Below are 10903 nucleotides of genomic sequence, written 5' to 3' on the forward strand. Positions count from 1 at the left end.
CAACAGATGAAAATAGAGTGAGTGCTGCACCTCGGGGCTGACTGCGGGGCAGTGTGCCCTGACCTCCTGGCTGGTAGCCCTTTCCCAGAGAGGCCTGCTTGGTGTACATGGAGTAGATGGATGACGCCGCCACAGTCTGAGGCTTCTGCAGCGCAGGGGTGGGGGCATCTGAGAGGTCCGGGGTGTAAGGTCGGACGGCAGCGGCCGGAGGGCTTTCCTGCTTGTTGGGCAGAGGGAGTGTATTGCAGTGGCTGGAGAGGACTCCTGGAGCCCTGAGGTGGCCGCCGACCGGCCGAGCCTTACCAGGGAAGGTCCCAGTGCTGTAGGGGGGCCTGGAGAAGGTTGGTGGGCCGGACGAAGAGAGCGGTATGGGCTTAACGGGAACAGGAGGTGGCACGGTCATCTTGGACAAACATTTACCTGAAGCCTAGAGGTGAAATACAGAGCAAAACATGGAAATAAAGAGCAGCTCATCTCATTTGACTAATGAAGCAGATCCAGGTCTGCTGGGAGGTTGGTGCAGACTTTAATTACTGAAAAGACTTTTTTCACATCTGTGTATTCAGACCTCTGAAAAAGCAGAACAATCCTAGAGAGCTGTGGGGGGGGCATGAGAAACATCACAAGGTTTGACTTTCTAACACAGGACAATCTTCCCTCAACCTCTGATTTCCCCATACTCACCTCAGCTGCCCCCCCCCCCCCCCCAGCAGACCCCTGGAATCAACCCACAGCCTCTGGAGAAAAAACCCACCACCCAGCAGCAACCACTCCGACACAATCCAGTCCCCCCTCCACTGTCTCCCACAACAATCTACCACTCCCACTCTTCTGCATCGGCCCTGTGCCCAAGAAGGGGCATCTCATGCAAACCTTTGAGAGGATGGTCCTACAGCACCTCAGGCCCCTGAACTGATGCACATTCTATATATTACACAGAATGGACATGAACACAACTCTGATCCCTGTATCTATATTTTACATTTAAAAAAACAACAACTGTGTGTATATATAGCATTATCTCTACTCTATATAATATTTATATTCATATTTCTAGTCTTTCTAGTATTTTTCCCCTTGCGCTGCTACTTTCTTGTGCTACTGTGTCATTTGTGAATTTCCTCTACGGAGGATAAAAAAAGGGAAATCTTATCTTATCAGCTGTCGTACCTGAACGTCCCTGAGCAGGGTGTCAGTGCTGTGATTGGTCCGTGACGGGACAGGAGGCGGGATGTCAGCTCCACAAAGTCCTCTCTGACCTGTGAGGGTCTCACCACCTACAGGAAAGAAAATCTTCATCATAACACAGACGTCTTCTTCTCTGTCGGAGGGTTGCATTCAAAACATCAGACAACTGTCCGACAGAAAGACGCTTTAAAATGTCTCTGCTTGTTTCTGAAGTGAGAATTTAAACATTTAAACTATTGGAATTGATAACATCATTCTCGTTATCGTTTGCTTCCACCAACCAATCAGAATGCAGAACATACAGTCTCCTTTTATGACCTTGAACCTTCTGGATGTATAAGGTTGAATATAAAACACAAAATATGTTGTTTTTCTGACATTTCTATAAATGAATATAAACTTTGAAGTGTTTCATCACTTCTCAACAGAGACAGAAAACCTACAATTATAAAAACTTTTGTTTTGTTTTGGACGCTGCAGAAACTGACCTGAGTTGCAGTAGCTGAGGCTGGACATCCGAGGAAGTGTGGAGGCGTGGCTGTAACCTCCGCTAGATTTAGGAAGTGCTCTGGCCTTCCAGTCGGAGAGTTCGGTTATTTTAGAGGAGCTGAAACCTGCAAAAAGCAGAAGAAGATTAAAACCAGAACACAGGAAGTGCCAGCTGAGGAGCTGTGGGTGAAAAAAACCGTATCTTAAACTAACTTATCAAACTGAACCTGCGGCCGGTTTGACGGGTCTGGGAGGCGGCTTCAGGGACGAGTCGGGTATGGGCAGGGTTGCTGTGCCGTCCGGGTACGCTGGCTTCACCAGAGGCTCCTGGCGCGCCGGCACCGGAGGCCCCTGAGAGCCTGTTGTGGAGGACGACTGAATGTATGGCCCCACTGCCGCCACTCTGGAGCCCACGCCATGCTGAGGGGCGGGGCCTTCTGACGCCACCTGCGGGGAACCAACATATTTGAGTGCTGCAGGGTTTTGGGCTGGACTTGAGTATGATGTAAAACCAGGAGATCAATGAACTAGTGCTGGAACCAGAACTACAGGAACAACATGGTGGAGGGTAGAACGCTCACGTACATTTTTATAAAATATCAAATAAAATTGCTGTAGAAAAGTGATATTTTACAGATAGATTATCCTTAAATATCTTCTTACTGGCAGGTTCTCCTTCTGCTGCAGGGCGGCCTTCTTCTTCCACAGCCGCTGCCGGAGCTCGGCCAGCCGGCGGTCCATGGCCGCCACCTCCAGGTTCCTCTTGTTCAGGCCGTCTCTCTGCTGCTGCAGACGTGAGCTTTGCTCCTGGTTCAGCTTGTTCCTCAGCTGAGGAGGACGAAGACGTCGGATCAGTGGAGGTGACGAACACAGGGAAAGGAAGAAGCAGCAAACACTAAGACACTTTCATTTGCCAGTTAGCCTAGCCTGCCTGCTAGGCTAAGGTTAGCCACACTCACTAGTCGTTTTATAGTTAGCAAAATGATGATGTGTTTGACATGTTCACCAGAAGAGTCCGTGTGAACTTCTTACAATGAAAGAAAAAATCACGGAGGGTATGAAGTTGAATTTTCCATTGGATGGTAAATGAATATATTGTTATTTTAGTCATATTGAATTTTAAATCTACCAATAACCTGCATGTGAAGTGTTTAGGGAACATATATAAATTACAGTGTCGACCACAGACTTAATAAAGACAACGACATAGCCACTTCTAGAGTCTGTGCAGCAGTGATCTCGACCAATCAGGAGCCAGTCTCAGCTGTCAATCATGACGTCTCAGCCTGTTTGTATATCATCAAACTGATTCAAACCAAACTGATCAGAAACACTTGAACAAACATCAGTGAGAGAAGAACGACCTGAACTGACAGAAACATCTTTACAAACATTTATTTAACGTCTTCTTAGATTTTTTAGTTTGGTTCATGTCTCCTCTGATGGAGACACTTTGGCTTCACTTTAGAGACGTCGTCCATCTTTATTTAAAGTCTGTGGGTTTATATAGTCTCGGAATTATTTCCACCTGGTGGACTAGAGTGGAACAGCAAGTCTTCCTTGACAGTTCAGCTTAAGGAGCCGTTATATCGTCTGAGGGTTAGCAGACCGGTATGTGAGGCGTTTCAGGGCATCTGTAAATTGTAGCTACAGAAATAAATACAAATAATAATAAATAATTGCGGTTACACAACCCCCCTGAGTCTCTGCAAATCAGTCACACAGCGTCACACAGGTAAACTCTCAACCAATGAGAAACACGTGTCAGCAGCGGTGGTTGTTGAGCTCTGACCTGCAGCTCTTTACAGAGGAGCTCCAGCTCCACGGTGGAGGAGGGCGTGTTGTGGTGGTGAGGAGGAGGCGGAGGTGGTGGCTCCATCCGTGGGCTCCTCAGCACCTCCAGCTGGTCGCTGAGCTCCTCCAGCCTCGCCACGGCAACCAGCAGCTCCCTTTGCTTCTGCTGGAACAGACCGGTCATCTGCTCGATCTCCTCCACTGAATCACAAACACAAAAACATATAGAACAACAAGCAGGAGCTTTTATTAAAATAAATCATGACCCTAAATTAATAACTGTTAAGTTTAAAAAACGATCTGATCAGAATGAGATGAATCGAGGAAACACATCTGACGACACAGACACTGACCGAGCTTAGTGTTGCTGAGGCGTTTCTGCTCCACTTGGCCCCTGAGGGCCCGGACCCTCCGCAGTTTGGCCTCCTGGTTGTGTGCGTTCTCTCGGAGCTGCTGCAGTCGCTCCTGTTCAGACGCCTCCTGCTGCTGCTGCCGCTGATCCTGCAGCTTCAGGAAGCGCAGCCGCTGCTCCTGCAACAGACAACAGGGGTCATGAGGAGGAGAAAGGAGGCGCTGAGGTAAAACACACGTTCACACGTCCGCTGCTCAGGACTGAAGGACATTTGTTGATAAAATGATTTTAAACCAAACAAGCAGGTAAATGTGTTTTTGTTTTAATGCCGGTAAAAGTAAGAGTCATTGTTTCAGTGTGTTCATGTGCTATGAAGTCGTCACGTGTTAATAAATCATAAGAACATAAAAACTTGTGGTTTTGGACGTTCACATCATAATGATTAGAGCTGATTGTTGATTGGTTGAGAAATGAGAACATTTGGAGATATCCTGTTTATTCCGGCACGTGACAGCAGCATTAGCAGAAGTGTGTGTTCCTGTGTGTGTCGTACTTTGGAGGCCAGCAGCTGCTGCTGTCGAGTCGCCAGATCCTGAAGTTCACTGAAGGTCACGTCCAGACGAGGAGCTGAGACCTGTAGAACACAAGAACAGAATTGTTCACATCTGTGTTCTTATTTGATCAATTCCATGTGTTGGTAATTTGAAAGCACGTTTTTCCTAATTAGCATCGTAAACGCACTTTCAATGCCCATAAAGGTCATGAGACTGCAGCACACAGAAATCCCAGAAACTGAAAAGAACATTTCAGAAGGAACGATTGAACGGGAATCTAAAGACGCAGCACTGGACTGAAACTATAAAAAGTTATATTTCTTAAATATAGAAAGATATGAATGTAATTAACCCAATATATATAGTTATAGACAGGACAAATTGTATGCATTGTGAGAATATGTGCAGTATATAACTGATCAAATAATCAGTGTTATTTTGTTTTATACAAGCATGTCAGCTGTCAGTGTGAGTTCTCTTCAGTGTAGATTCTGTTCTCACATAAGAACAAATCCCCGACAAGAAAACATTGGTGAAAGTCAGAATCTTCATAGAAAAGTGTGCAAGAGTGTTTTAGGAAGAAACGGTTGTTAAATGAGGCTCGAAGTTCTTCTGAGTCTCACCCCGTTCTCCAGACATCTCTCTGCAGCAGCTTTCAGCTGGTTCCTCTTCAGCTTCTGATCTGACGTTCTGGATCCATCTGGACACAAACACACAGAACGATCAGTTTGTTTGTGTGCAAATGGGTTCGGGTAACACCCTGTTGTTATTCCAACTAACACTCGTCTTTTCCTCTACCACCTCCTGCAGGATGACATTTCTCTGATCAACTCAACCTCAAGTCCAAGAGAACGATTGAAGGAAAACCTTCCTGACATGTTCATGAGAATGAGACAGAAAAAAATAAAGCTTCTAAACACAGCTGGAGAAAATATGAGATGTTTTAATGAACTGTGTAAAACATGTTGTGTAGTTGGTGTTTGTGAAGCAGCAGCAGGTTGTCGGGTCCGACTCGTTCACAACAGGAACATGAGGGGCGGAGCCTGTAGAGCAGCAGGGGCGGAGCCTGTAGAGCAGCAGGAGGCCGGACATGACGTATAAACTCTGCTGTGGAAAGATCAGTGTTGTTGTTCACAGCTCATCCACACCGGCGTCGGCCCTCATCACCAGAAGATCTGGAATCTCCTCGTGTTTCTTTTAATATATATTATGAATATATATTTGGTTGGGAGGGTTTGTGTTGAGGACATGATCACAGCTGGTGTTTCTCACCAGACTCTGGTCCCGGAGCTCTCTGATGGTGGAGGAGGTAACGGACCTCCCCCCTCTGCTGCCCCCACGGCTGCAACACCGCCATCATCTGCTCCGATTCTCCAACGACACGCTCTGATTGGTTACAAACAAACAAGATGACTGATTAATGACTAAATTATGATGTAATGGACACGTGGGTCTGTGTTTCCAGAGTTAGAACCTTAATCACAAGACTTTGAGTATTTTACTGTAAAATAATAACAATAATCAAAAAGTCTGTGGACCTGAGCCTCTCCACATCTCAGCCAGGTAGCAGTCGGCCTCGCCGGGCTCCTTGCAGAGCTCCAACACGTCTCTGCACAGCGTCTCCGGCGTGATGGGAACCTCAGTGAAGTGCTGGTCATTGTTGCTGAGGAACACGGTAAGAAATATCTACAAACACATATATGGACAGGGTCATATCATGTGTCGTAGGTTTACGATAATAATCAGATTCATTCAGAAACTGAATTTGAGAGAACGTTGATATTTCAGGAACGACTGCTGCGGTTGTCAAAAATAAACAATAGAATTCCCAAAGTTACAGTCACATACATTTCCCCTCCAGATTCATTACAGGTCACTGTGACTTTGACCTTTGACCCCTGAAATCTAATCAGTTCATCCGTGAGTCAGACTGAACGTTTGTACCAAATTTTAAAGAGCGAGACGGACAACCTGAGAACCTCATGTCTCTGCCCTCTTCTATGTCTAAAACAACAGGCAGCCTGTGTTGCAGGAGGTTCAAACTCAGTCTGGTGCTTTAACAGACTGGTTGACGGGTAGACCTCAGCATGTGAAGCACACAACGCACAGCTTAAAACAAAACCTGCTCAACGTCCTGAGCTATTTAAGACCAGAACAGATATTTGTGGACATAACTCCCATGATGCATTGTGCCATCTGTTTCTCCAGCAGGATATCTGCTCCCAGGCCCGGAGCCAGATTTCCACCCACAGCCCCGAAACTAAAGGGAGGCAGCTTTCAGCGTCTTCCAGCCTGAATATTTATCCTGTGAAGGTGAGAGTCCGTGATGATTTGCTCAAAGGCTCGTCAGACGCAGCCAAGCGGCTTCTACAGTTCACTGAGGATCTGAACCCGCACAGGTGGCTGATGGGAGATTTATCTGTCTTCACAAAGATGAATCCGGAGGTCGGCCTGTGTCCTACATACAACTCTGGAGGAAAAGTAGAGCGACGCCGTGTCCACGTCCCGACCAGGGAACCACGCAGCCAATCACAGCTTGAGGAAGAGAGGCTGTCTGTCCCACACACCCTGACTCTGAGGACACACACTGACTCTGAGGACACACACACTGTCTCTGAGGACACGCACTGTCTCTGAGGACACACACACTGACTCTGAGGACACACACTGACTCTGAGTACACACACACACACACTGACTCTGAGGACACACACTGTCTCTGAGGACACACACTGACTCTGAGGACACACACACTGTCTCTGAGGACACACACACTGTCTCTGAGGACACACACTGTCTCTGAGGACACACACACTGACTCTGAGGACACACACTGACTCTGAGTACACACACACACACACTGACTCTGAGGACACACACTGTCTCTGAGGACACACACACACACACTGACTCTGAGGACACCCACACTGACTCTGAGGACACACACACACACACTGACTCTGAGGACACACACTGTCTCTGAGGACACACACACACACACTGACTCTGAGGACACCCACACTGACTCTGAGGACACACACACACTGTCTCTGAGGACACACACACTGACTCTGAGGACACACACACTGTCTCTGATGACACACTGACTCTGAGGACACACACACTGTCTCTGAGGACACACACACTGACTCTGAGGACACACACTGTCTCTGAGGACACACACACTGTCTCTGAGGACACACACACTGACTCTGAGGACACACACTGACTCTGAGGACACACACACTGTCTCTGAGGACACACACACTCTCTGAGGACACACACACTGTCTCTGAGGACACACACTGTCTCTGACGACACACACTGACTCTGAGGACACACACACTGTATCTGAGGACACACACACTGTCTCTGAGGACACACACTGATTCTGAGGACACACACTGATTCTGAGGACACACACACTGTCTCTGAGGACACACACTGATTCTGAGGACACACACACTGATTCTGAGGACACACACTGACTCTGAGGACACACACTGACTCTGAGGACACACACACTGACTCTGAGGACACACTGACTCTGAGGACACACACTGTCTCTGAGGACATACACACTGTCTCTGAGGACAAACACACTGACTCTGAGTACACACACACTGTCTCTGAGGACACACACACTGACTCTGAGGACACACACTGTCTCTGAGGACACACACACTGACTCTGAGGATGCACACACTGTCTCTGAGGACACACACTGACTCTGAGGACACACACACTGTCTCTGAGGACCCACACACTGTCTCTGAGGACACACACTGTCTCTGAGGACACACACTGACTCTGAGGACACACACACTGTCTCTGAGGACACACACACTGACTCTGAGTACACACACACTGTCTCTGAGGACACACACACTCTCTGAGGACACACACTGTCTCTGAGGACACACACTGACTCTGAGGACACACACACTGTCTCTGAGGACACACACACTGACTCTGAGTACACACACACTGTCTCTGAGGACACACACACTGTCTCTGAGGACACACACAGTCTCCGAGTACACACACACTGTCTGAGGACAAACCCACTATCTCTGAGGACACACACACTGTCTCTGAGGACACACACTGATTCTGAGGACACACACACTGATTCTGAGGACACACACTGACTCTGAGGACACACACTGACTCTGAGGACACACACACTGTCTCTGAGGACACACACTGTCTCTGAGGACACACACTGACTCTGAGGACACACTGACTCTGAGGACACACACTGTCTCTGAGGACATACACACTGTCTCTGAGGACAAACACACTGACTCTGAGGACACACACTGACTCTGAGGACACACACTGTCTCTGAGGACACACACTGACTCTGAGGACACACACACTGTCTCTGAGGACACACACTGTCTCTGAGGACACACACTGACTCTGAGGACACACACTGTCTCTGAGGACATACACACTGTCTCTGAGGACAAACACACTGACTCTGAGTACACACACACTGTCTCTGAGGACACACACTGACTCTGAGGACACACACACTGTCTCTGAGGACACACACACTGACTCTGAGGACACACACTGTCTCTGAGGACACACACAGTCTCTGAGGACACACACTGTCTCTGACGACACACACTGTCTCTGAGGACACACACTGTCTCTGACGACACACACACTATCTCTGAGGACACACACTGTCTCTGAGGACACACACTGTCTCTGACGACACACACTGTCTCTGAGGACACACACACTATCTCTGAGGACACACACTGTCTCTGAGGACACACACTGTCTCTGACGACACACACTGTCTCTGAGGACACACACACTGACTCTGAGGACACACACACTATCTCTGAGGACACACACTGTCTCTGAGGACACACACTGTCTCTGACGACACACACTGTCTCTGAGGACACACACACTGACTCTGAGGATGCACACACTGTCTCTGAGGACACACACTGACTCTGAGGACACACACACTGTCTCTGAGGACCCACACACTGTCTCTGAGGACACACACTGTCTCTGAGGACACACACTGACTCTGAGGACACACACACTGTCTCTGAGGACACACACACTGACTCTGAGTACACACACACTGTCTCTGAGGACACACACACTCTCTGAGGACACACACTGTCTCTGAGGACACACACTGACTCTGAGGACACACACACTGTCTCTGAGGACACACACACTGACTCTGAGGACACACACACTGTCTCTGAGGACACACACAGTCTCCGAGTACACACACACTGTCTGAGGACAAACCCACTATCTCTGAGGACACACACACTGTCTCTGAGGACACACACACTGATTCTGAGGACACACACTGACTCTGAGGACACACACTGACTCTGAGGACACACACACTGTCTCTGAGGACACACACTGTCTCTGAGGACACACACTGACTCTGAGGACACACTGACTCTGAGGACACACACTGTCTCTGAGGACATACACACTGTCTCTGAGGACAAACACACTGACTCTGAGGACACACACTGACTCTGAGGACACACACTGACTCTGAGGACACACACTGTCTCTGAGGACACACACTGACTCTGAGGACACACACACTGTCTCTGAGGACACACACTGTCTCTGAGGACACACACTGACTCTGAGGACACACACTGTCTCTGAGGACATACACACTGTCTCTGAGGACAAACACACTGACTCTGAGTACACACACACTGTCTCTGAGGACACACACTGACTCTGAGGACACACACACTGTCTCTGAGGACACACACACTGACTCTGAGGACACACACACTGTCTCTGAGGACACACACTGTCTCTGAGGACACACACAGTCTCTGAGGACACACACTGTCTCTGACGACACACACTGTCTCTGAGGACACACACTGTCTCTGACGACACACACACTATCTCTGAGGACACACACTGTCTCTGACGACACACACTGTCTCTGACGACACACACTGTCTCTGAGGACACACACACTATCTCTGAGGACACACACTGTCTCTGAGGACACACACTGTCTCTGACGACACACACTGTCTCTGAGGACACACACACTGACTCTGAGGACACACACACTATCTCTGAGGACACACACTGTCTCTGAGGACACACACTGTCTCTGACGACACACACTGTCTCTGAGGACACACACTGACTCTGAGGACACACCTCTGACATCATGATCTGGTGTTCTGGTGACAGGATGAGTCTGGAGAGATTGAGATGTTCTGGGTGAGTTAGAGACTGAACCAACCAGACGTTGATTTAAACGTCCCTGATCCGTCCCTTTAAGGAGAGTGTGCACCACACAACAGTGTCGAGTCAACACTCGTCATCACACTCAGTAAATGTTCCTGGTTTCAGAAACACCGTGTGTTGATGTTGTTGTCTGTGGTTGTATCCTGGACAGCAGGCAGGGCTTGTGCGTGTGCGTGTGTGTGTGTGTGTGTGTGTGTATGTGTGTGTGTGTGTGTGTGTGTGTGTGTGTGTGTGTGTA

The 10903-nt window shown here is 48.4% G+C and overlaps 1 protein-coding gene across 4 annotated transcripts in view; it reads right to left on the minus strand.

The window, feature by feature from the left end:
* LOC117763579 (apoptosis-stimulating of p53 protein 2-like) overlaps positions 1 to 10903 on the minus strand; it is a 27085-nt gene that overhangs the window by 9432 nt on the left and 6750 nt on the right. For 2 of the 4 annotated variants that reach the window (XR_004614189.1, XM_034588807.1), the window contains exons 2-12: positions 5916 to 6063; positions 5650 to 5763; positions 5004 to 5077; positions 4377 to 4460; positions 3825 to 4002; positions 3470 to 3672; positions 2341 to 2505; positions 1905 to 2124; positions 1677 to 1802; positions 1171 to 1277; positions 31 to 427 (exon numbers count right to left, since the gene is read on the minus strand). Coding sequence is in view for 3 of the 4 variants with exons in the window: in XM_034588807.1 (XP_034444698.1) it covers positions 31 to 427; positions 1171 to 1277; positions 1677 to 1802; positions 1905 to 2124; positions 2341 to 2505; positions 3470 to 3672; positions 3825 to 4002; positions 4377 to 4460; positions 5004 to 5077; positions 5650 to 5763; positions 5916 to 6063 (1816 nt within the window). In the remaining variant the exon portion in view is untranslated. Of the gene's footprint in view, positions 1 to 30; positions 428 to 1170; positions 1278 to 1676; positions 1803 to 1904; positions 2125 to 2340; positions 2506 to 3469; positions 3673 to 3824; positions 4003 to 4376; positions 4461 to 5000; positions 5078 to 5649; positions 5764 to 5915; positions 6064 to 10903 lie in introns of all 4 variants that reach the window. The other 2 variants (XM_034588828.1, XM_034588817.1) reach the window with 2 other exon arrangements.

The sequence above is a fragment of the Hippoglossus hippoglossus genome, chromosome 1, assembly GCF_009819705.1.
Source record: "Hippoglossus hippoglossus isolate fHipHip1 chromosome 1, fHipHip1.pri, whole genome shotgun sequence".
NCBI classification, from domain to species: domain Eukaryota; kingdom Metazoa; phylum Chordata; class Actinopteri; order Pleuronectiformes; family Pleuronectidae; genus Hippoglossus; species Hippoglossus hippoglossus.